Source organism: Mustela erminea, chromosome 14 (assembly GCF_009829155.1).
Source record: "Mustela erminea isolate mMusErm1 chromosome 14, mMusErm1.Pri, whole genome shotgun sequence".
Taxonomy (NCBI): Eukaryota; Metazoa; Chordata; class Mammalia; order Carnivora; family Mustelidae; genus Mustela; species Mustela erminea.
The window spans coordinates 18288322-18315482 of record NC_045627.1 but is presented as its reverse complement, the minus strand read 5'-3'; the positions used below and the strand labels follow the sequence as shown (position 1 = coordinate 18315482).

The 27161-nt window shown below is 36.9% G+C and overlaps 1 protein-coding gene across 5 annotated transcripts in view; it reads right to left on the bottom strand.

Moving 5' to 3' along the window:
* Positions 1-27161, bottom strand: part of ATAD1 (ATPase family AAA domain containing 1) — a 67627-nt gene that overhangs the window by 12280 nt on the left and 28186 nt on the right. For all 5 annotated transcript variants that reach the window (XM_032313448.1, XM_032313450.1, XM_032313451.1 and 2 more), the window contains 4 exons: positions 16167-16265; positions 14082-14202; positions 8582-8782; positions 4544-4650 (listed from right to left, as the gene is read on the bottom strand). In XM_032313448.1, the coding sequence (XP_032169339.1) occupies positions 4544-4650; positions 8582-8782; positions 14082-14202; positions 16167-16265 (528 nt within the window). The remainder of the gene's footprint in view (positions 1-4543; positions 4651-8581; positions 8783-14081; positions 14203-16166; positions 16266-27161) is intronic.

Genomic DNA, 27161 nt, shown 5'->3' with positions numbered 1-27161 from the left:
AATGAAATTTACTGTTATTCTAATGAAAACTTTTCTTTAATATAATTTTATTTTAGCCTAAGAGGATTTAGATTTCTGAAACAATCTAACTCCAGAACATGTTGAAAGATCCACTAAATCTTATATTCTACTTCTACTCTTCACATTTAATGACATACAGAGCCAAATTTTCAGTTTAACTGTGAGAGGTTGCCACCTAGAGGGAAAAAATGTAAATACAAACATATATTTGAGAAATGTTAGTTCCAAAATATAATGTAATTTTGTATTTAAGTTGTCCTAAAATAAAAATATTAATGCCCTTATTTATTTTCCAAATTTATTGACTTTCCACACCCTGTAGAATAAGGTAAAATTTCTATGAAATCTTTTTTTTTAATTTTTTATTTTTTATAAACATATATTATTATAATTTCTATGAAATCTAAAACGAAAAAGTCTTCTTTTTTTTAAAGTAGGATCCATGCCCAGCATAAAGCCCAAGTTGGGGCTTGAACTCACGCCCCTGAGATTGAGACCTGAACTGAGATCAAGAGTCCAACACTTAACTGACATAGCCACCCAGGCACCATGATCAAAAGGGGGGCGGGGCGCCTCAGTGGCTCACGCCTCGGTGGCTCAGTGGGTTAAATGTCTGCCTTCAGCTGGGGTCATGATCCTGGGGTCCTGGGATTTAGCCCCACGTTGGGCTCCCTGCTCAACGGGAAGCCTGCTTCTCCCTACGCCCCTGTTTGTGTTCTCTCTCTTGCTCTCTGTCAAATAAATAAATAAATAAAATCTTAAAAAAAAAAAATCACAAGAACTGCACAAGATGAAGAATGAATACAAGTACATTTTGAGATAGAGCATATATTAAGTGTTACAGGAGATTCAAAGTGGGAAGCTTATAGAAGACTGACCGTATCAGATTGTAGAGAACCACAAAAGACACTGTGGGTGAGGCAGAACTTTAAAAAACCTGAACACTGGGGTATTTTGAGAAACATTCTAGGTGAGCAAATAGCCTAAAACAAAAAATAAAAGCCAGTATGGAAGACAGGATGCTAAAAATTTGGATCAAGAAATTTAAGTAAACCTAGCACAACTGGGGCACCTGGGTGGCTCAGTGTGTTAAGCCGTTGCCTTTGGCTTAGGTCATGATCCCAGGGTTCTGGGATCGAGTCCCACCATCAGGATCCTTGCTCAGCGGGGAGCCTGCTACTCTCTGCCTCTGCCTGCTTCTGCGCGTGCTCTCTCTGACAAATGAAAAAATAAAATCTTAAAAAAAAAAAAAAAAAGGTGCCTCAGATATGTAGGTGCTCCATATAAAAACCTAGCACAACATGGTATAGCAAATACCTATAGGATGATTACAGATATTTACGATGATAAAAAAGCTAGAGTGATTCAAACTACCTGTTTCACTTAAAGAAGCTGTTTGAAGGAGCGATTTTAAGAGGTCAAAACGGATAAACTATACACAATTCATTAACTCTAGGGCAAATAAGCTAAAATTCAAAATGGGAAGAAACAGTAATTTTATAGTATTTAAGCAGAAAAATTAGCGCTTTAGTAGACTTTTTACAATCTTTCTTTTATGTGTCACGTCTCTGCAGATGAAGAACATGCCATCAATTAACCTGAATTTCCAGAACTGGTGAGAGGTTGACCTGGGCCACTCAGCAATTTTTGTTTCCACTGTGGCATATCATACACACAAGAAAAGGCAGGGGTCCTGGGCTGGATCCATAATCACAGAATAGACAATCTTAAAGAAAAGCTAACTTGTTCATATGAAAGAATATGTCTAAAACCAATATTCAAGTTAACAACATCAATTTTAAACCCCTCAACACACAGAAAAGGTTAAAAAAAAAAGTTACTAGAGTTTAACAAAAGCCACGGCTTTATTTGCTCCTACAAATACAGACTTATCACAATGAAAAAACTGAATACTATCAATGTAATGAAGAATTATGGTTCTGAAAGCTCAGTTTTAAGTTGTAGCATCTCAGCACCATGCTGTGTGCTCTGGAGTTTACCTGACCCACCTGCTCCAATATCCATGGCTTTTAAAACTACACTCATTATGAAAGAATATGAAACAATTTTCTATTACACAGGCTAACTAAGCGCTTTCAATACGGTTGCTTGGGAGGATAATCTGTGTTTGGGAACCTGTAAAGTATTCCCATTGAACAGCTTTATTAGCACCTATTATTAATAAAAATTCTTACCATTAGTGTCATCTAAATTTATCTAAGTTCTGCTTTCTTCTCTAATCATCCAACAAACACTAAAGGCAACTTTCCCTCATAATGAAACTGTATTTTCATAAAAGGGATGTAGAAGGAGGACACTTAAGACTTAATGTTCTCCTTGAGAGGGATGTTTTAACTTTTGATTTATGGTAATGTGGTGGATGGAGGAGGTCCTTAAGCCCTCTGGCTATAAAACAAAAATAATAAAGTATTAAAAAACCTCAGAATGAACAAATCTCCAAAAATGCAAAGCAATTGAGCTGAGTCAGCAGTGAAATTTATCCCTAAGGGGAGAAGCTGACCACGTACCACGTGGAAACGTGCAGTTCTTAAAGACAGTAGGGTGTACACTGGACAGCTTACAGGCTTAACGCTAAGAGGCCACCCTACATAAAGCTGGGACTCGTGAAGTACTAAGGCCTGAAGACAGCGAAATATTGGAAAATGAATGCATTCAGTGGAGTCAAGCTTTGGTTTCTGGAAAGACATATAAACACATAAAACACATACACAATCTGAGATTTCATGGTTCTTTGCCCGCTAACATGGATCTCAGATCTAATCTACCTATTGGTATTGAAAAAAATCTGGCAGAAGACAAATCAACACAGGTTCCAAAAATTCAGGCACCAAGTTCCACCAAATATGATTTTCCCACAAAATTACAAAACACACAAGGAAATAGCCACCATAAACTCAGAACAAACGACAGAACCAGATGTTCAGTCATAGATTAGAACTGTTGTACACGACTATAAACATATTTTAACATATTTAACATATTTATAAGAATATGTTAACATATTTATAAGAATATGTCTTTTAACATATTTATAAGAATAAAGAAGGAATAAAAAAATCATAAGCATACACTTCTGCAGTAAATATATACCAGGCTAGTTAAACGCACTTTACTGAGATTCCTTAAAACCTTAAACAGTTCTGAGGTGGATCCTACCCTTCCTCTTTTATAGACAGTTCTCCCTCCTTTCAGATACAGAGTCACTGTATTATTTGGCCAGCGTCACACAGCTAGTTGATCCTGGGCTTTAGTTTTCTAATCTAGCTGGAAACATGAGTTGATGGGGAAGAGACCATCAAAACTGACCTGGCAGACTTCATAAGGATCTAGAAGAATTTCTAGAACTGAAAAATATAATAAGTGAAATAACAAGCTCAATAAAAAGAATAAATAGCAGAAGAGATACAACTGAACCTAGAATCAGCAAATTAAAAGAATGAAAAGTTTACCCAGACTGTAGTACAAAGACAAAAAATATGAAAGAGAAGTTAAAACATGTGGAATATAAATAAGGTACATCCCACTGGCTTTCCATTAAGGAGATCACATGGGGACTGACAGGGAAACAGTATCTGAAGAAATAATGGTTGAATTTTTTAGAAGCAATAAAAGATACGATTCTAATTATGAAAGGGCAAAAACACATTACAAAATAGAAAATACCTACTAAAGTTAAAAGAGCAAAAGGACATTAACTTTTCTAATACTTTTCCATGAGATATAAAATAGGTGATTCATGAAAAAAACAAAAAACAAAAACAAAAATGGCTCTTGAACTTCCATTTTCAATGATAATGGCAGAAAAACAAACATGCCAGGTGAATTTCTTTTTTAAATTTCTTTTAAAATACATTATTGTTCTGGCAAGAAAGTATGGAACATTCAGGTGCAAAGAACTAAGAGAAAATGGAAACCTTGAGAGGTAAACTGAACAACACAGGTATGTTCCCTTCGGGGCATACGACGGGACCCTAGTTCTGATGCTCACAGCCCTGCAGGGCAAACAGACAAGGCCCAGGCAAGAAGAATGTCTTTTACAAAACTGGGATCCTGAGGAAGGTGCATGTGGCAGAAAGTGGGAAAGTACGTATGTTCCAGCAACTAACGAAAACCGCAAAATGAAACGAAGGTAAGGGACAGAGGAACGGAGAGTGAAGATCTACGGTAAGAGTCTAAAGAAACATGCATACAGGATCCAGTCACTAGTCATTTCCCTTCCCTTGGCAGGAGGATTCTAAAAACTCCAAGGAGAGGCTTCACCCTGTTTTCTCTTCTCTGTTGTATTTGTCTCAGGCACTTAAGTAATCTTTTAACGTTTTCTTTAACATGAAGCCCTCAAAATGGACGAAAATGTGCACAAACCATTCTTTCAGATCCCCATCACTTAGTAAGTAACTATTAAAAAAAAACTTTTCTGAAAAAGCCTGTAAGTAGCCCAGTGAATCTTCTCTTACCCCCCATGCCCACCGCCATGAGCTCATGGCAGATTTCTTTCACGTACCTGGCAGCTGTGATCAGTGTCCAATCCATCCCACAGACTCATAAACTGAGCTTTCATCATGGCTGTAGCTTCGTGGTCAGAACTTGAACGGTTTCGCAGGAAGGAGTCTAGAAGGAAAAAGTCCTCAACCTTAGAAATTAATATTGAATTATTTACTCTTCCTGTAACTTCAAATCCTTAATCAAAAGGCACCAACTTTGTGTAAGAGTACAAGAAGGGTTCAACTACGCCTTTTCACATGTAAGTCTGATTTAACAATTCTGGCAAATAACCGGGCAAATTAAAAGGCAATCAACTCTCAATCTTCATTTCTTTCCTAAAAATACTTTCATGCCAACATATTTAAAGAAGTATAGACTCTGGTACTGAGAGGCTGGAAGAAGATCAAGTAGTGTCTTAGAGGAACGTCTGTGTGCTTTGGCCCTAACTTTCCAGGTTATCTGCATCCTATGTATTTTTAATTATGGGGTCACATTCTTTTCTTCACATACTTTTCCTGGAAATAAAGAAAAATGACATTGGAAAATGTTGAAACACTACTAAGTGGGAAATGCAGGACAGAAATTGGTTTCAAACACACATGGTAGCATGCATGGGTGTATATGTTCTATAATGTGAAAAAGCCTTTAAAAGTACTCCAAAATGGCTGCCTGGGTGGCTCAGTTGGTTGCAACTGCCTTCAGCTCAGGTCATGGTCCTGGTGTCCAGTCCTGTGTCAGGCGCCCTGCTCAGCAGGGAGTCTGCTTCTACCTCTAATCCCCTCACCTCTCATGCTCTCTCTCTCTCAAATAGATGGATAGAATCTTACCCCCTCCAAATAAATAAATAAATAAAGTTCTCCAAAATGCTAATCACTTTAGTTATCTCTCAGGAATAGACTTAGGGACGATTCAAATTTTCTCTTGCATTATTTTCTGTCTTCCAAATTATCTAAAAAGAACATGAAATGCTTTTAAAAGGTTGGGGGGGAACACTTTCCTTCTGGAATGAAAAGGCCTGGAAGACAGTACATCTTGTTTTTTCTGTGGTCTGAAATTCTACACCTTTATACTGTTAACTCTTTTCATCTGAGTTTGTTTCCTTGGGTCATTTCTGACATTAGCTAGCATACAGCTTGTTTTTATATAAGAATTCTGTGTTGCCTGAGCACAATCAAGAGTAGTTTTCCTGGGGTGTCTGGGTGGCTCAGTGGGTTGGGCCTCTGCCTTCAGCTCAGGTCATGTTCTCTCAGGGTCCTGGGATCGAGCCCTGCATCGGGCTCTCCGCTTGGTGGGGAGCCTGCTTCCCCCTCTCTCTCTGCCTGCTTCTGATCTCTCTCTCTCTGTCAAAAAAAAAAAAAAAGAATAGTTTTCCTATCTTCCAGAGAGCCTGTGGGGTCTAATCACTCACAACCGAATTTTATGATAACTTTATTTCATTTTAGGACTGATGAAATATGGTACAGAACTCAATGATAAAACTGTGGAAATGACTCAAAATTAAGGATAGAGCTGAAGTGGATGTATGTACATACATATATGTATACACCATTATTTTATGCATCAACAAAGCTTTAAATATTGCCAATTAAGTTATAATGCTAAAGAAGAAAAAACTCTGCCAATTATAATATGCTATCCCAATTTCAGTGAGGTTAAAATATAAGGAACAAAATGGTATATTTTAGAATGGATGAAATAGCACATTTTCATCCAAAGAGAATTTACTGTATTCATGATCTCTGCTGAAAGAACTTCAACAGATTTTGGTTAAGGAAGAAATTAAATCCAGAAAAGGCTGGTGTTCAAGGACCAATAGTGAGCAAACAAGCCATTGAACGTGGGATCTCTGAACAAATACCGCCAGTGCAGAAACAACCACCAGTGTGGAGGCCACAAAGGAGAAGAAAATGTTGGCACGTGAGAGACGAATGGAGTGGTTAGTGTTCGAGAGCTGTACGGTCCCTGCATTATTTGGGAAGAGGGCAGAAATGGTTAGGGTAGACTTTTAAGGCAAGTAAGTATGCTCAATGTTTCACTAAGAGAAAAACAATATGTAACTTCAAAAACTATGGCAGGAAAAAGGAGATACAGTAAAAAAAAAAAAGTACACTGGGCTGGTAAATAAGAAGCACACAGTGATGTAATAGAAGGAAATCTAAATAAATCAGCTATTGGAATAAAGGCAAACTGAACAATTCCTAGTTAAAGCATCTTAGGTTAAAATTTTTTTAAAAATCTAGCTATACCGGGGCACCTGGGTGGCTCAGTGGGTTAAGCCCCTGCCTTCGGCACAGGTCATAATCTCAGTGTCCTGGGATCGAGCCCCACATGGGGCTCTCTGCTCAGCAGGGAGCCTGCTTCCCTCTCTCTCTGCCTGATTCTCTGCCTACTTGTGATCTCTCTCTCTCAAATAAATAAACAAAATCTTAAAAAAAAAAAAAATCTAGCTATACTTGTGCCTTTGTACAAAATTCACACCCAAACTCCAAAACTGTTGTAATAAAGAGAGAAATACACAAGGCAAAGAAGTAACCAAAGTACTATATACCTGTACCTATTTTTCTCTCTAGAGAAAAATTTTCTATACAGTCTCCCATAATACATATAATGGTATAATTAATTCAAAGCTGTAGCTTTAATTACTTAGCTTTACTATGACTTACCATACCAGGAACAAAAATACTGATGATCCATAAAATACAGAAAAAGTGCACTTATATAAAAGTCATCACATATATGGAAAGATGATCTATTTTATAAGCTGGCTGTCCATATGGAAAAGAAAGAAATTAGATTCCTACTTCACATTATATATTTTAAAAAGAGGAATATTTATGGTGCCAGTGAAGGGATTTGTAAGCCAGACACAAAAAGTATAAATCATAAGGAAAAAAAATGGGTAAATACAACTGAACATAAATCCTTGTTAAAAAAAAAAAAAACTATTACAAAGTGAAAACACAAGCCCATCTAGAAAATATTACCAATCATAATAAAGACAACAAATTGCCAAGAAAATGCAAATAACCCCAAAGAAAAACTAGCAATTTAAAAGCAAGGAAAGCCAACATTTCAAAGATGGCAGTATTTACTAGCAACACAGGGAAACACAAACCAATGATGAGAAAATTCATGTTCTTTAAAGTGCAAAAAAATCAATGGTAGTGTCTGAAAAAATAAATTTTATAGAGTCTGTAGGGAAGCTATATAATGGTGAGAGTGAAAACAGGCATGAGTGAGGTTGAAGACGGACCCATCACACGACCTAATGGCTCAAACTTCCAGAGATCCACCCTGAACAGACCGATACACATAAGTAGACAGGTACGTAATGTCACTGTATGCTGCCCATGTTAGGGAGAAAACAGAAAATTACGATCAAGTAGGGTAATGAACAGATTATGGTTCATTCTGTAACATGGAAATTATACAGAACATACAGAGATGTTGGTTACCCCTTTTGTTTTGTTAATTTGACCTAATAAATGTTAAAAACTAAATGTGGTCATCGAAATACCACCCTTAAGAATGGTGCTTTAGCAATGACCACAGTCACCAAACTGTGGAAAGAGCGAGGATGCCCTTCAACAGACGAATGGATAAAGAAGACATGGTCCATATATACAATGGAATATTATGCCTCTATCAGAAAGGGTGAATACCCAACTTTTGTATCAACATGGATGGGACTGGAAGAGATTATGCTGAGTGAAATAAGTCAAGCAGAAGAGAGTCAATTATCATATGGTTTCACTTACTTGTGGAGCATAAGGAGTAACATGGAGGACATGGGGAGATGGAGAGAAGTGAGCTGGGGGAAATCGGGCGGGGGTGGGAACGAACCATGAGAAACTGTGGACTCTGAGAAATAAACTGAGGGTTTTGGAGGGGAGGGGAGTGGGGGCTGTGGGGTGAACCTGGTGGTGGGTATTACGGAGGGCACGTATTGCATGGAGCACTGGGTGTGGTGCGTAAACAATGAATCTTGGAACACTGAAAAAAAAATAAAAAAATAAAGAATGGTGCTTTAAAATGCTCACATAGAAAAGTCACATACCTATTTCATCTATAAAAATGATGGAAGGCTGTAGCTTTATGGCAAGGGAGAAGACAGCAGCAGCCAGTTTCTGAGATTCTCCATACCATTTATCGGTCAGTGTTGAAGGCTGAAGATTAATAAATCGACAGCCTGCTTCTTTGGCGGTAGCCTTGGCAATCAAAGTTTTACCACAGCCTGGTGGCCCATATAGAAGAACACCTGGAAATAAACACGTTATTTTATTTTTCCTATTTGCTTTAGCTTATTTGATAACCAATATAATATTAATGCTGCCCGCACTAAAATTTTCCCTAACATTCACTTGTTATTGTTAACCTTTTCTGAATAGTAGAAAAGGAAAGCGCCACTTTCTCTAAGTTCAGTGTCTGTGATGACACACATTTGGGGTTATAATTATAGCATGCTTATGCCTCCTCCCTTCATGGAAAGATCTAGTTCAGGGTAATAAAGACAATCACCTTGACAACCAAACTCACGCCCCTCAATCAACAGTTGACAAAATTTGATCTAATACCGCCCACCTTCACAAGCTAACAGCATGATGGTGCATTAACAATAGCCCAGAGAAAACTGAGAACTTCTTCAAAAGACTGTAGCGAACACTGTTTTGCTGTTATTCAGCAAATTTAAGTTTCAGCCAAAAGGGCATGAGCTTCTTCCCACACAGATAAAGATCTCCTCTTAAAAGGAACAAAAGCTGCTGGTCACTCCTGTTTTATTTTCCAAGGAATAAAACTGTATTATTAACCTAAAGTCTCCACTGATAGCAGTTTGCTGCTTAATACAACTTAAGGTAATTCTTTTAATATGAGAAATCTAAATTGGTCAAGGTCTTAAGCATTTTGGGAATCATCACCAACTGTTTTTCAACTAAAATGAGGAAACGTTTTTGTAAGTTAATACTAAAATCATGACCATGCACAAGTCTGACTTAAATTTTATTTGCTTAATTCAGAGCTCCTCTACTTTTCTCATATAACTGCATCTAAAAAGACAATATTTACAGGTGGCATGCTGGGGTAAAATGAAGAGGCTTTGGAGATTTCTGAAGCATTCTTATTATATAATAAAAATAAAATATAAGATATAAGTAGATATTTTGTATTAAAATCCCATCCTGCCCCAATTCTCATTTTTTTTTAAAAAATGAGAAACTTTAGCTCGATTCCACAAGAAAACTAACAACTTTTTTCACATCAAACTCTTCAAAATAATGTCCAAACTCTTCTTCCAGTACAATTTTTCTGGTGGTCTTAATAATTCCTTTAAGATTCAACTAAGCCAAGTTTAATCATCCTAAAGTTTTCTGAAGCTATTTTAGAATTTAAATCAGTAACTTTTGCCAGAACACGTTAATATTTCCATGCAGTCCTTTAAAGTTTTTAATTAAGTTCATTTAGGTATAAAGAATTTAACTAAGTCAGTTATAACTTGAACCCTCTACGGACACTGTTCTTCTGGACGGAACATGTGAATACAGAGCATAGTTGTCATTTAATTCAAATCAAACTGAAAACATATGGGATGACTGCAGAAGCTTGGAATTATTATTACATTTGTTATTTTGATCAGATAATTTAATATGGAATGCAGATCTATGAGCCAATTTTTATATGCCTATTATTTGAATCTTGGGTTTTTTTTTGAACCATCTATTGAGCAAAAGTCCTCATATCTTGTTGATTTTGCAGCTACACTGTCACTTTACAAACATAGGCAAGTATTCTTAGAATGTCCTCTTTGTTTCACAGTATCCACTTATCACTTGGAATATTTTATTCCTAATAGTTTAGTTCTGGCACTTCTGCAGGATTAAGTTTTTCCCATAATCGCTCTTCAAGGATTGTAATTAGGGTTATTAAGCAGGTTTTTTAAAAACTTTATTTATTTGACAGAGAGAGATCACAAGTAGGCAGAGGCAGACAGAGAGAGGGAAGCAGGCTCCCTGCCGAGCAGAGAGCCCGATGTGGAACTCGATCTCAGGACCCTGAGATCATGACCTGAGCCGAAGGCAGAGACCTAACCCACTGAGCCATCCAGGCTCCCCTAAGCAGTTTTTTTTAATGTCTGGAGATTTATTGTGTAATGAAAGCTTTGGGATTTCATCATCTGCTGGAGGACAGCAATATGACAGCTGAGGTAGCGGGGCTGGAGGGGACAGTCACTGGTCACTTCCTGACGTGGGTGGCAGTTATGTATTAACTGAATTTTATTAAGATTTTTATTTATTATTTGACACAAAGACACAGTGAGAAGGAGAACACAAGCGGTGGAGGGAAAGGGGAGGAGGGAGACACAGGCTACCCACTGAGCGGGGAGCCCGATGCTGGGCTCAATCCCAGGACACCAGGATCATGAGCAGACACTTAAAGACTGAGCCACCCAGGCACCCCATGTGTTAGCTTTATAATTATCCATTCAACTGCTTTATTCCCATTTCTGTATGTATGCTGCTTCACCAAGATTCATGTTGTTTCATCTGGCACGTTATTAAAGAATCGAGCAACAGTATTTAAAAAGTGGCACCTCTTCTGTATCTTTTGTTCATGTTTATGAAGAGTGATCATCCGTGAATGGTCCTGCAAATGAATGTGAGGCATTTGGCTTCAATTATTAGTTTTGCAACCCTTCAACTAGTTTTTCTGTTGCTTTAGTTTTTCTGAGTCTGATACTTTTACAACGATTTTCCACAAAATAAAAAACTGTGCTTATTACTTCGTGCTTTGCAGAGGCTACAAAACTCAAACCTGTCTTTAATATGGATGTTTAGGTAAGGGCTTTACTTCATAAACACCACACAAAAATAAAATACTCAGGGTGAGGAAGAAAAGAATTAGGACAAAAGATCCAAATTTGAAATAATTCTCATTAGTGACAAATACCTTACTAGTAACCAACTTTTTTCTTTTTCGAGATACTTTATTGACTTCTGAGCTTTAATAAAAAATTTGTTCAAAAGGTGGAAAAATAAGTATCTGTAAAAACTACATCTATTTAAATTTAAAGTACTCAAGGAAGTGGAGGGAGGAAAGGAGGGTTTTACAGCCTCAAAAAAATCACTTTTCAAAATAAATTTTTCTAAGTTATCTACATTTTCATGATCCATTGAAGAGGAACATGGTAAAATTCACAAACATAAAACTTTTGTGTCAAAATGATTATGGAAGTTAAGAGTTTATAGAACTGTATAGTATTCAGATAGAATTTTAATTGTAAATTTTGGAATAACAAAGGGTTATTTTTTAATACAACCATTAATATTTTATGACATGTTCTTGTGACCATTTATTGGCCTGACAGCTCAAGCTCAAACTTTATAACTTTATATGACTGTATGAGTTCATGTGCTAGTATGTATGTCATTATCAAATTACCCTTCTGTATTTTTTGAGGCAGTGATGACTTCTGGCTTAGATAGCAATGAACTGTCTAGGGATAACATAAAATTGGCAATAAAGCAATGATTCTAACCTAGGTAACCTATTTCCAGTTCAAAAATGGAACAAGTTACGGTATGCAACTGATTTTATGCTCCGCTTCTGTATACGAATATCCAATTTATGTTCCGTGTCAAAAAGTCAGTCAATGGTTTTTCAGACTTCTGTTCCTGATTTAAAAAAAACTTTCCAAAAATGCAAGGCTGAGAAGGCTCAAACAGTGTAACTTTGGATTACATAATCAAGAAATACTTGTGTAACTTACAAAAATTTGAAATACTCATAGAAACTACCTCTAGTTTTGGATAATGGTTTCAAATTAGCAACAGATTTAAACATAACACTGAAGTATCTCATAATTTGGTATTTACTGTGCCAAGTCCAGCTAGTGAAGTCACTCGTTTACCTGGGCTAAGAGCTCACTGATGAGGAAAGGGGCTTTCTCTAATAGCATGTGAAACACAACTCATTTTTCTAAAATCACTAGTTTTGTGAAACTGAGACATGAAAAATTATAAAAGTTATTTCTTGTTTAGACTACCAATGACCTGGAAAAGGGTAGTAAAGAATGTAATTGAATAATTAAACTTTTACTTTACTCTTCTGATCTGGGCTCAGATAAATCAACTGCATTTTCTTTGGGGGAAAAATTTTTAAAAATGTATTAAACTAAATGCTTTTTATTGGGGGGGGGAAGAGCTTTGTTGTTTTAAAAAATAAAAAGAAATACCCAATAAACAATTTTGTTATTTTAGTTACTGAAAAGAACATGTCATTTTTGGTGGTAACTGTCATCATCCTCTATTTACCAAAAGCAAAAGTTACCTATTTCATGAAAATGTACATATATCGGCCATAATTACTTCTGAAATATAATTTAATGCACTTTTTGATATAACGGCAAAACTAGTAAGATTATAGGAAACTATAACTTACACATAATGCTATTTTGATATTTCTATAGATCCTATTTTTTTTTTTAAGTGTGTGTCTAATAATTTGATTTCAGCCTCGACTAGCAACAGAAAAGCAAACCTGTACAGTGCTGGGCATAGAATGAAGAGCAGTTGGAAATCAAGCTCTGCTGTAGCATCTGTATCTGAAAGCTGTGGTAAACATATCTCCATTCATCTGCCAATTATCTCCTAGGCTGCATCACCTGAATCATCTTTAACACTTAAACATGATTAATATTTCAATGGACACGGAAAAAAGTACTACATTTAAGGATGGAGCTACAAACATTTCCTTTTTTTTTTAAAATAAGCATTTCCAATTCTTGAGTTCCAGGACTTTCAAAGTGATTACTAGTAACTAGGAATAAAGAAGTTTCCCTTAAAAAAAAGTAGTATTTATTTATTAAAAGATTTTATTTATTAATTTGACAGATCACAAGAAGGCAGAGAGGCAGGCAGAGAGAGAGAGAGAGAGAGAGGGAGGGAGGAAGAAGCAGGCTCCCTGCTGAGCAGGAAGCCCGATGTGGGGCTCGATCCCAAGACCCTGGGATCGTGACCGAGCGGAAGGCAGAGGCTTTAACCCACTGAGCCACCCAGGCGCCCCAATAAGTAGTATTTAATTTCTAGTTCATCTGTACTTCGATATTTACTCTAAAACTCCACTGCAATTAAGATTACTAAAATTGAGATTAAGATTAAAACAATTAACATTACTAAGATTAAGATTACTAAGATTACTAAGAGAAAAAAAAATCACTAAATTGTGAAACAACAAAAAGAAGTCTTACTTTGAAAACAGAAGAACCTGTATCACGACCTGAATTTTTTAACCTCAATTTCCCAAATTTTTATTTACTTGGAAGTAGTAAAAACGACTGAAATAAAGGGGTTGTTCTGACATATAATTACAGGGAAAAAATTTTATTGAAATTTGGGAAGCTGAAGAACGAGCAATTATTTTAAAACTACTATTTATAAAACTGCACACTAGATCTCAGTTTTCTCTTGAAAATACACCCTCCATAATACCAGTTCTATAATGGCAGAAAGTTTCAATGTTTCCTACATTTTTAATACTTTAGCAAATATAATCTTGTACTATACCCTTTGGAGGCTGCAGAAGCCTGGAATTTTCAAACAAATGCTTCTTTTTGATGGGTAAGATGACCGTGTCTTTCAGATCCGTAATGACATCATCTAAACCTGCTATATCACTCCAAGTAACCTGGGGAAAGGTTAAGGTTGACATGGATTTTACAACTTAAGTACACTCCATGAAGTAAAAAAAATCCCCCCAAAATGGTAAACCCTAATCTGATAAATATACATAAATAATAAAAGATTAACATATAATGTGAGTAAAGACTTTTCAGAGCAGTAATTAAATTGCTAAACAACTAGGAAATTACAAAAAGGAACTTAATAGTCAACTATCTACTATTTTAAAAAAAGGGGTGGGGGGAGCACCAGGCCCACTGCTCAGAACTCTACATGGATCTAATAAACTGAATTCACTCCACTTACGAGGACACACTCTGCCAAGAAGACCCAGAACCAACTCAGACAGTTAAGTCAGTGCTGGGTGATGGGGAAGAGCTTACCAGGAGTACCCCTAATTCATACAGGATACTGTCAAATATAACAGGAATAGATTTTAGAAATAAAGTCACACAAAACTGGAATTTTGAATTTTATTAATCTAAAGTAAAACTGTGCCCAAACTTCTGTCTTTATAAATAGTAAACAGGAGATAAATATTTTCAAAATAAACACAGCGTGTATATTTTAAAGCCTTCTGACTCAACTTAAAAAATCTGGGGTGTGAGGGGTATAGGGGAGAATTAACTAACTAAAAAAGACATAAGTAAAAAACATCAACCTAGCTCTAACCTGACAGAGTAAAGGGACTGCAGAAGGGGTGAGTCAGAAGCAGTAATTACCAGTGATTTACTTCCCCTACAACTTAAAAAAAAAAAAAAAAAAAAAAAAAATGAAAAGCCATAGCCAAATCTGAAACAAATCATCACCTACTTCCACTGTAGCTACAACAAAAAACAGAGTCTATTGATACAGGGTTACTCAAAAGTGAAAGCAGGTAGGGCCTAGAAAGTTTCACTGTAAATCTATAGAACAAATTCAAATGGAGGATTTCTTCTGGGGACTTCTATTTCTCCATGCACATGGATACTAAAAGACATTATTATAGACTTAGACTTTTCTTTTTCCAGATTTAGAGATAAGAATATCGTATGTATTCTATTTATTTGTATCTGTTGTACAAAATTCATTTACGTTTGTTATAAAATACACTGAATTTTAGGATTTATAAATTACACTAATCTGATGTTCAAATCATCCTTTTGAAGTAAGTGGAATAGGCATCACAGGGTCCTTGGATTATACAGGAGGGAACTGACACTCAGAGAGGAAATAATTTGCCAAGGCCATGAACAGAAAAACTGGAATTCAGAATCTTGTGTTGTCTACCATACCTTATCATGAAAATCTACACTTAGACTCCAAAATCAAATATCCACATAACTTAAAGCAGGACTTTTTATATGCCACAAAAGGTTAATTAAAGTACAAGTTTATCTAAACAAGTGTATGCCAAAAAAAATTAACGCAGCAGGCTCCAGACTGTTGTCCATAGAAAGGCCTGCCTGCAAGGCCCGGGCTGGAGTATGGGAACTCAGATTTCGGGAGAATTCCTACCACTCCCCAATAAGAACACCTCACTGTGCCTCAACTTTTGTGCAAACAAAATGGTTTACAGTGGAGATCTGTCTTCCCTCTGGAAGTCTGGAATTTGGGGAGATGTTAGGAAGTATAGTCTACATGACTAGTCCCAGTTAAAACCGTGGGCGCTAATAAGTATCTAGGGAGCCTCCCTGGTGGATGGCACTTTACATGTGTTCTCACAACTTGTTGCTGAAGGAGTGTGACTTCATTCACAGCGGAAGACTCCTGGAAGCCTGTGCCTAATTTCCTCCAGATTTCATCCCAGGCCCCTCTTTTCTTGCTGATTTTGTCCTGTATCCATTTGCTGTATGAAATCGTATCTATGAGCACAAAGCTATGCGGACTCCTGTGATTCCTCCTAAACAATCATCACACCTGGTCATTGTCAGGACCCTTGACACAAAAATCTAGACCAAAAAAATCTGAAATAAGATTAAAGATACGTACATGCATGTTAAGAGGGTCTACGAGATGAGCAGCAATACTCATTTCATATTCTGAAAGCTTCACATTTTTCACACCAATCTGTTTCATTAATTTTTCTGCCTAAAACGAAAAAAACAAGCAACTTCCTTTAGTTTGATATTTAGGTACTGAAACTCCAAAGGAGATGATTTGTGAAGTCTAAAGAGCGATGAACAGACATACAAGAATTTTCCAGGGAAATTCTAAGCCCCTTGATCTCATCTTTCCCCAGTGTAAGTCCTCAGGTAGATTTGAGTATCCAACTCCATAGAAATCAGAGGAATTTAAACCAGCTCCTAGGAAGTGGAAAATACAGGGCACATGACTGAAGAGATACATGGAGGGCCTTCCATTGCTCCCATGAGACTCCATGGTCCAATATGATGTCTTTCCTAGTAGGATTATCATGACAGGTGGAGATGAAACCTCAAAATGAAAGACAGGGGAGTTAAATGTATCAAAAAACTGACAAATGGAGTTTCTTTCCTTGAAACAGGTTTCTGAAAACAGGTGCCTAACTTCAAATTACCCATATATCGACACCAGATGCCCCTATCTATCAAATCTCAAATTGTTCTGAGAAGCTGTCCTTTTTAGTTAAAGCCAATTCCTGGGACTAGGCAACCAAAGATAGTAAAATACTACTAAATTAGAAATATACTTACATTTATTTTTAGAGCTGGGCAAAACTAGCTTTAAACCTTTGAGCTTTACCAACACATTAAAGCTTTTGATTAAATTTTTTAATAAATGGTTATAAACATTTACTGAGCATGCTGAGTATTATGCCAAAATACTGAAAATAGATTAACTCACTGAATCCCCCGAGCAAGCTTATGAGGTAGGTACAATACACATGCAGGTGACCCAACTCTAGGGACCATCCTCTAACCCACATGACCTTACTGTCCCCAATTATAAGACAGGAGTCTGTGACCACTAAGGAGTCTACAAAAATCTCTAGAAAACACACTCAAATTTCAATTAAGTGAGCATATTTAGAAATAAAGACTGAATTTTTTTGTTGTTCCATTTTCCTAAAATACTTTAAAAAAATCATATCGTATCCTTTATTTATTTTATGTATTTTTTTTTTAAAGATTTTATTTATTTATTTGACAGAGAGAGATCACAAGTAAGCAGAGAGGCAGGCAGAGAGAGGAGGAAGCAGGCTCCTGGCTGAGCAGAGAGCCCGATGCGGGGCTTGATCCCAGGACCCTAGGATCATGACCTGAGCCGAAGGCAGAGGCATTAACCCACTGAGCCACCCAGGCGCCCCTATTTTATGTATTTTTAAGTAGGCCCCATGCCTAACGTGGGGCTTGAACTCATGACCCTGAGTTCAAGAGGTGCATACTCTACCAACTGAGCCAACCAGGCACCCCCTAAAATACTTTGATTCTATAAGATCTTGTTCTTGTCAGGGGGTATTCCTGCGTCAGATGAAATTCATATCACACAGCAGTATAGTCAGAGATTCGTTGGAGGATTAGGATAAGTGTGAGTAAATTAGGATAAATCATATGATTGTAACGTAGCATTTTTTCAAAAGTGCTATGAACCACAATGTTTTTCCTCTTTAGCTCTCCCCTGTAAAATTACTAAAGAAATGGATAAAGTAACCTTTCCAAGGTTTTTGAATCTCTTCCTTATTAATATATATCTTCTCTTTCGCTGACTTAAAATCTTTCATGCGTCAGCTATGAAAGGTATCCTATTTTAGAATCTGTAATAACATCAATTTACTCTTCTTTTTCATTCTGCTTTTATAAATGTGAAGCCATCCCACATGTGTTCTTTCTAGGCAATGCAGTAAACACTGATTTTTCAGCCAGGGGTGATTTTGCCCCTCAGGGGACATACTTTTGGCCATCACAACCTGGGGGGACAGGGTGCTACTGGTATCTAGTTAGAAGAGACAAGGATGCTGCTGAGCGATCTTAAAGGCAAAGAACAGCCTGCCCCTCCCCAATTATCTGGCCCCAAATGTCAGCATTGCTGAGTTAAGAAACCCTGCTTTTTTTCCCCATTAGCTATTTGCTCTTAAAATTTTACTCTAGGCCACAACTGCCCCTTGCTTTAAATAGTAACAACCTTTATTTATATCTGGGATTTCCTAAACAAGTATAGAGCTAGAAAATGCTTTGGTAAAATTTACCTAAAATCTTTTCCCCACAAAAGCAGTCCCATTTAACAATACCTTCAAGTTGCATTATCAACATTGACAGCAAAAAGAAATTAATGCTTACTGGGCAAAATTCATTTTCTTTTTCTTTATTTTTCCTTTCCTTTTCTTTCTTTTTTTTTTTTTTTAACAATCAGCCCTTAAAATCATCCTGAGAAGTAGCTATTACTATGCTTATTTCTAGGTGAGAAACCTAAGGGTCAAAGAAATTAAGAGAGCTGCCAAGATTATGAGCTAGAAATTGGCATTTCCAGAGTTCAAACCCTGATCTAATTCCAGAGCTCATGTTCTGCTGAAACACCAATCCTCATTTGGGAAAGAACATGGTTAACAAACAAATAAAAAGAAAGGACCCCAAAACACATCATAACAATTCCAAACTGTTCCAGAAGTTATCCAACTGTTTCTAGCTTTGACAGCTTTAACTGAGTGAGCCTGTATTTAAAAAATGTTTTACCAAGAACAAAATTATGATTATACACTCTAAAAATAGCTTACATTCATGCACTGCTTTATCATTTACAACTCAATGACAATTATATTTTCCAGTTAGCCAACTTTTGTTTGGTTTTTAAAGTGAGTCTCTCCAAGTAGTTGTTACTCTGTGGAGGAAAAATGGTGGGCTGGGCAGGGGGCAGGGGGTCAGAGGTAGGAGGGAAACTTAATTTTTACTGTACACTCATTTTTTTTTAAAAGATTATTTATTTATTTATTTGATAGACAGAGAGAGATCACAAGTAGGCAGAGAGGCAGGCAGAGAGAGACAGGGGGAAGCAGGCTCCCCGCCGAGCAGAGAGCCCGATGCGGGGCTCGATCCCAGGACCCTGAGATCATGACCCGAGCTGAAGGCAGAGGCCCAAACCACTGAGCCACCCAGGCGCCCCTGTACACTCATTTTTTTAACTGTTTCATTGTATTTTTTATCCTTCCACTCTATTTTGTTTTTTTCCCAAGTAAAGTATTTATAACAAGATTAAGAAGTAGGGTAGGAAAGAGTGAACTAGTATTTTTGTCTAAAATGGGAAAAGAGGAGATTGGAGAAAAGGAGTAACAAAAAAGAAACATTTTGTTCAATTTTTGAAAGATTCATAACATTTGTTGTTATTTTGGAAGAAGAATTTTAGAAAGTTAGAGATAGCATTAAGAAGTTAAGGGTGAAACACCAGAGGTGAACTATAATTAAACTTAAGGCTTTTTTTTTTTTAACAGACATCATAGCTAACAGACTCTTAAGTGTGGACAGAGGAAATCATGGCTACAAAGCTCAAAAATACACTGAAATAGGAAACACCAAAGAATTTGAGTAATTAGCTCTATATATTTGATATAATCTCTTATAAACTCATATTAAAATTCTTGAAAACACCCTTTACAAGAGGACCCAAGTCACCTTCCCTTTCAGTGCACATGTATCTCTTCTGGTTTTACTGGGTGTATTCTGGAAGCTACAGGATCCCATGGCTTTCTACTATCGTGCCCTTCCACTGTCCCGGGCATACAGCACAATGCTGCACACAGTTTTCTCTCCTCCAGGTTCCCTCTCTGCGGGCTCCTGTTTCCCCATCACTTCTACCTATTCCGTGGCCAATCAGGCAACACTAACCATGTATTCCTTACTGACTTCCTGTCTCAAGAGACTTCAGCTTTTCAGGCCTCAGATTCAGTGCCAGTAAACCATAGTTGCGAAAGCCACCTGATCCATAATGTAGGTCACAATGGCTTCCTGGGGTCAGCAAACGTCAGCTCGTTCCAGCGTTAACTGGCATTCAGTGCCGGCCGCTCTCAAAAATACTTGGCAGCCGACAGTTCGTGATTTTTTTTGAAAGGTCTCAGTGTGTATCTCTTCATAAAATACTTTGGCTAATTTACTTCTTTCAAAATAACTAAAAGATTTGAAGAGTAAAGTGTCATGACAGGACTAAAAATATGACATTAACTTCACTAAGGTCACAGCATATGACCTTCATAAGTAGGAAGAATTCTCAGTAGTCATCTTTGCTGGCCTTTGACAATTAAACTAAAATCTCAGAAATACTCTAGGTCTAATTAGTATGCTAACCCAAATACTGTATTTATTAATACTCAGAACAGGTCAAGCATTAACTTATTCATCCTGTGCTTGAAAGCTCTTCAGAGAGCTTACCTAGACACTCCATTTTTCTCTAGCCCAATGAACCCAACCCACCCTTTCATTAGACATACCCAGCAGAACTCTTCTACTACATCTAAATACAGCCCAGAAAATCCCCAACCCTGTGTAACACCCTGCAGAAACCATCTCCTCTCTCCTGACTGACAGCCTACATTTCACCAAGCTGGGAAGTTTTCCAGGCTTCAGGCTAGAAACTGTTTACGAATATTCTAATTCAAACATTAAGACTACTTCTAGGTTACTGTTCCTGATTTGAATACATGGACATCATTGTTTACCTTTGTTTCATCTGACCACTGCACTGCCTTTAAATTCACATGAGGTCCGCTGATTATTGGTAGTCTCAAAACGTTATCTCAGCTTCTATATTCAGTGTTCTGCCTTTATGACCATGGAAGTCATAGTTTCCTCCTCACCCATAGTCACACATGATCTTTACCTTCAATGTATACCCTTAATTCTTTAATTCCCTTCTATACCCCCAGTTAATTATCCCCCATCTGGCAATATCTGACTTCCTAAATGGCCTGGACCACAGCTCATCATTTCAACAATGTTTTCTGCTAAATCTTAGAACCCTAAGGTTCTAAGGGACTTGTACCAGTCAGCCTTATCCTCAATGCTGACTCCGTACCACCATTCAGTTTATCTGCTACCAAGATACTGAGAAATGCTTGGAGAAGTTAATAAAAACAACTAAATTCCCAATATCATCATGCTTCCTTCAACTATGCCCTAATGTTCATAATCCACAATGATTTATCTCATTAAACCCTGATCACATACTTACCTCAGCAGGTCCTAAACCTCCAATTCTCCTTCCCATTCAGTTATAACATTTTCCCACTTCACTGAGAGTAAATTAATTATTAACCTTAAAATGTTCCTTTTTTTTTTTTTAAAGATTTATTTATTTATTTATTTGAGAGAGTAGAGAGGTCAGCAGGAGAAGCAGACTCCCCGCCGAGCAAGGAGCCTGATGCGGGACTCGATCCCAGGACTCTAGGATCATGACCTGAGCCGAAGGCAGTTGCTTAACCAACTGAGCCACCCAGGCACCCTAACCTTAAAATGTTCTTAAACTACTAATCCCAACCCCTCTGGGACCTACACCTCCATCGTCTTTGGCAGCAACTCTCTACCTCCTCCTTTTCCACTAGTCTTTTCCCTCTTCATCTTCAACTTTCTGCTAGCAAACTCTGGAATAACCACCTTTTTAAATTCACATTGTACTTGCTGTCCCCAGTGAATGGAAATGCTCTGATTTTGCTAAATTTATGGATCACTTTCTTTGATCGAATTCTTTATGTCCTCCTTTTCTCCTCGATCGTTCTATAACACAGCATTTACAACTAATTCTCTTGGGGCCCTTGGCTGGCTCAGTTGGTAGAGCATGCAACTCTTGATCTTGGGGTTGTGAGTTTAAGCCCCATGTTGGGTGCAGAAATTACTTAAAAAAAAAAAAAAAAACAAACTTAAAAAAAAAAATCTCTACAACTAATTCTCTTTTGCAACCTTCTCTTCCTTTGGTTTTGAAGACTTGATACAAATGATTTTCCAAATAGTGGGAGAGAAAAAGTGAAGAGGGGCTTTTTATTTTATTTTAATTTTTTAATAAACATATAATGTATTTTTAGCCCCAGGTGTACAGGTCTGTGAATCGCCAGGTTTAAACACTTCACAGCACTCACCACAGCACATACCCTCCCCAATGTCAATAACCCCATCACCCTCTCCCTACCCCCTCCCCCCGGCCACGCTCAGTTTGTTTTGTGACATTAAGAGTCGAAGAGGGGCTTTTAAAAATTATATTCAACACCCACCAATTTCCCCTAATTCTTATTTCAGAATGTAGGCCTTCCAGTTGAAATTTACTGCCATAATGAATGACTACTACAGCCTGCAGTGTTTTGTACACTTCACGTGTGTTCAGGGGGGAAAGACTAGTTCCAATACCTTATTATTTTTTTTCCCTATTCTTCTGGCCTTTTTTGGGGTGCTTTTATTAATAATTGGGTAGATTTTTTAAAAAGGTTATCTTTAAAATACACAGATGAGGTAAAAAGAACCACAAAACACGTTCTCAGTAAATAGTTACATGAATAAATTCAAGCTGTTAATCCAAGAAAGAGATTACTGTAAATGGCATCAAGTAAAAATCAAAATTTATTCCCTCTCACATAGAACCAATTGTCCAATTACCATTTACTGAAAAGTCTATCCTTTCTCCAATAATTAAAAAAAGCAGAGCCAATTCTATCATACATCAAGTTTCCAAAGTATGCGTAAGTCTGTTTCTGCAGTCTATCCTGCTAAATTTGCCAATCCATCCCTGTGCCAATAGCATACTGTTTTAGTAACTATAACTTTATGATACATTTTGATATAAATTAAGGCAAATACTCCCTCCCCAATATACGTCTTTTTTTTTTTTAAATGTCTTGTTTTTCAAGAGTATCTTGCCTACACATAAATTTAAATTCTTCCATAAAAATTTTAGGGAAAAAATTTAAAAAGCCTGTCAATATTTTTTATTGGCATTGAATTTAAGCATAGCTTCAATAGTTTCATAATTTTCATTAAAAATTTGTTGCACAACTTGTGTTTGTCAGTGACTGTAAATGTTTGATACTACTATAAACAGTACCTTTATTTAAAGTTGCCTTTTCAAAGTGTGATGGGTATGCAGAAACAGCTGATTTCTGTACACTGATTTTATATGAAGCAGCCCTTAAACTTAACCTTATTAACCCCAACATATCAGCTATAGACTTTGCTTCCTATGTAGATTATCATATTATCTGTGTATAATGACTGTTTAATTTCTTTTCCAATCCTTCTACCTCTTATCTTTCTTGATTTATGCAACATTAACAGTAAAATGCTGAACAGAAGCGATGACAAGAGGCTCCCATGACTTGCTCCTAATCATAAAGGAAATGCTTTAAATTTTTTACCATGAAGTATGTTTCCTACAGTAAATTCATTTTATCAGGCTAAAGACATTATCTTCTTTAAAAAAAAAAAAAAAACTTTAAATTAACATATAATGTATTATTTGCCCCAGGGGTACAGTCTGTGAATCATTAGGGTTACGTACTTCACAGCTCTCACCGTAGCACATACCCTCCCCATGTCCATAACCCAACCAACCTCTCCATATCCCCTTCCCCTGGCAACCTGCAGTTTGTTTTGTGAGATTAAGAGTCTCTTATGGTTTGTCTCCCTCCAGATCCCATCTTGTTTCATTTTTTCCTTCCCTACCCCCCAAACCCACCACGTTACCTCTCAAATTCCTCATATCAGGGAGATCATATGATAATTGTCTTTCTTTTTTTTTTTTTTTAAAGATTTTATTTATTTATTTGACAGACAGAGATCACAAGTAGGCAGAGAGAGAGGCAGAAAGAGAGGAAGGGAAGCAGGCTCCCAGCCAAACAGAGAGCCTGATGAGGGGCTCGATCCCAGCATCCTGGGATCATGACCTGAGCCGAAGGCAGAGGTTTTAACCCACTGAGCCACCTGGGCACCCCGATAATTGTCTTTCTGTGATTGACTTATTTCACTCAGATTAATACCCTCTAGTTTCATTCATGTTGTTGCAAATGGCAAGATTTCATTTCTCTTGATAGCTGCATAGTGTTCCACTGTATATATATATACACCACATCTTCTTTAGCCATTCATCTGTTGATGGACATCTAGGTTCTTTCCATTAGTTTGGCTATTGTGGACATTGCTGCTATAAACATTCGGGAGCACGTGTCCCTTTGGATCACTACATTTGTATCTTAAGGGTAAATACCCAGTAGTGTGATTGCTGGGTCGTAGGGTAGCTCTATTTTCAACTTTTTGAGGAACCTCCATGCTGTTTTCCAAGTGGTTGCACCAGCTTGCATTCCCACCAACAGTGTAGGAGGGTTCCCCTTTCTCCGCATCCTCTCCAACACTTGTCATTTCCTGACTTGTTAATTTTAGCCATTCTGACTGGTGTGAGGTGGTATCTCATTGTGGTTTTGATTTGTATTTCCCTGATGCCAAGTTATGTGGAGCACTTTTTCATGTGTCTGTTGGCCAGGTGGATGTAAAGACATTATTTTCTATTCCTACTTCACTAAGTAAGAGCTTTTCTAAAAAGAGTGAATATTTTAATTTTAACAAAGGCTTTTTCTGCATTTATTGAGATAATCATAGTTTTATCCTTTAATCTGTTATTATAGAACATTATAAATATATTTTTTCCTCAATTGAAGCCAGCCTTAAGCTCCTGGAATAAATCCCACTGGTAAGATGTTAACTTTTTTTATGAACTGCTGAATTCAACTTGCTAGTATTTTAGGATTTTTCTATTCATTTAATTGAGATAACTTATAGCCCACTGCAAGTTTTAGGAATATTAAGCTACCCTCATAAAAAGATTTGGTGGCTGTTTCCTTTTTTAGAGTTTGTATAAAATTGTTATTATTAATTTGTTCCTTATATGTTGCTAGAATTCGCCAGTAAAATTCTATGGGCCTGGGGTATTCTTTATCAAAATATATATCCAATATTAACTTATTTCACAGGTATGGGACTAAATATTCGTGTCTACTTCTTAAGTCAGTTATGGCAATTTATATTTTTCTAAGAGTCTATCTGTATCATCTAAGGTTTTTAAATTTATTGGCAGTTATTAATTTTCCTTATTTTAATGTCTATAGCATCATCATTATGCCTCCTCTATCATTCCCTAGTAATATTAATCGGTGGCTTTATTTTTTCCTTTACTGGTTTTACAGAACTGTCAAATATTTCTGGATATTCAAATAACCAACTTTTTGGTTTCACTGGCTTTCTCTGCTGTCTATTCATTTTCTATATTTTTATTCACTCTTTATTGTGTAGTCTATTTTCTATTAATTTGCCTTCCTATTATTTCCATTCTTTTATTATCCATGGGTTTATGTTAAAAATCTTTTCTTGAGCTTAAGTTTGATATTTACTTTATTAATTTTCTACCTTTTCTAACAAGCAAGACTATAAATTTCTCTCTAAACACTAATATATTGTTTAATTTGACATTTCTTTTTTTTAGGATTTTATTGTTTTATTTGAAAGTGAGAGAGAACATGCACACGCATGCATGAGCAGGAGGAGTGGCAGGCAGAGGGAGAAGCAGACCCACTGCGCAGGGAGCCTTGTGGGACTTGATCCCAGGACCCAGAGATCATGCCCTGAGCCGAAGGCAGACGCTTAACAAACTGAGCCACCCAAGCGCCCTCATCATAAATATTTTCTAATTTCTACTATTGTTTTCTTCTACCTAAAAGTTCTTTAGAGATGTTTCTTACTCTCTGAACTTACTGGATATTTAATGATCTTACTGTTCTGCACAGGAGCCGGGGAATGTAATGAACTTGCTACCTGTGCTTTGAAACTTGACATCTGCTTTACAACTTAGTATCTAGTTAAATTTCGCAAATCTTATGGTGCTTTTTAGATACTTACCCTGCATTAAAAAAAAAAATTTATTTATTTGAAAGAGAGAAATACAGCGAGAGAGGGAACACAAACAGGAGGAATGGGAGAGGGAGAAGCAGGCTCCCCGTGGAGCAGGGAGCCTGATGTGGGACTCCATCCCAGAACCTGGGGATCAGTACGTAAGCCAAAGGCAGACACCCAGCAACTGAGCCACCCAGGCACCCCAAGATACATACCCAGCATTTTTTGACGCACAATATACTATATGTGGCCACTAGATAATGCTGTTACTTATGTAATCTGCTGTATCTTTACCATTAAAAAGAAAAAGTTTCATCTGGCTACATCAAAATAAGCTTCTGGACAGCAAAAAAGGAAGTAATCAACAAAACTAAAAGACAATCTACTGAATAAGAAGATATTTGCAAATTACGTATCTGCTAAAAGGTTAGTATCCAAATTATATGAAGAATTTGTACAACTCAACACCCCCCCCAAAATAATCCAATTCAAAAACTAGAGAAAAAACTGGTTACCAGAGTGGAGATGGGTGGATGGGAATGGGGGGATTAAGAGCACACTTGCCAAGCCAAGCACTGAATAATGTATAGAATTGCTGAATCACTATTATTTTTACACCTGAAGCTAATATAACACTATATGTTAACTACACTGAACTCTTGTTAACTCTACCAGTTACTGAAAGCAATCTTAAAAACCTCCCACCAAGATGACAGATATGTTATTTCTCCCTATAGTTTTACCAGTTTTTTGCCTTATATATTTTGAGGCTATATTAATGATGTATACAAATATAGAAATGTTGTATCTCTTGGTGAACTGAATCTTTAATCACTCTCTAATGAACCTTATTTACTCTAACTGTTTTTGCCTTGAAGTTTATTTTTGTTCAGGTTTCTCTCTGAATGGTATAGGCATTTTCCATCTTTTCACTTTCAACCTTCCTGTGTCTATACTTCGTATGTGTCACTTCAACTAGTAGTATACCGCTTAAAATTTCTCTTTTCAAACCATTCTTACATCTTTATCTTTAGATGAACTACCAAAGAGGGTACAGTCTTTTGGAGTCAAAGATGTATGGGAGTATTATCTATGAGACACCCTACCCTGGAATGGTCCTGTGCTTTGTATCCTGAGCTCCTCTGAGCCATAAAAACAT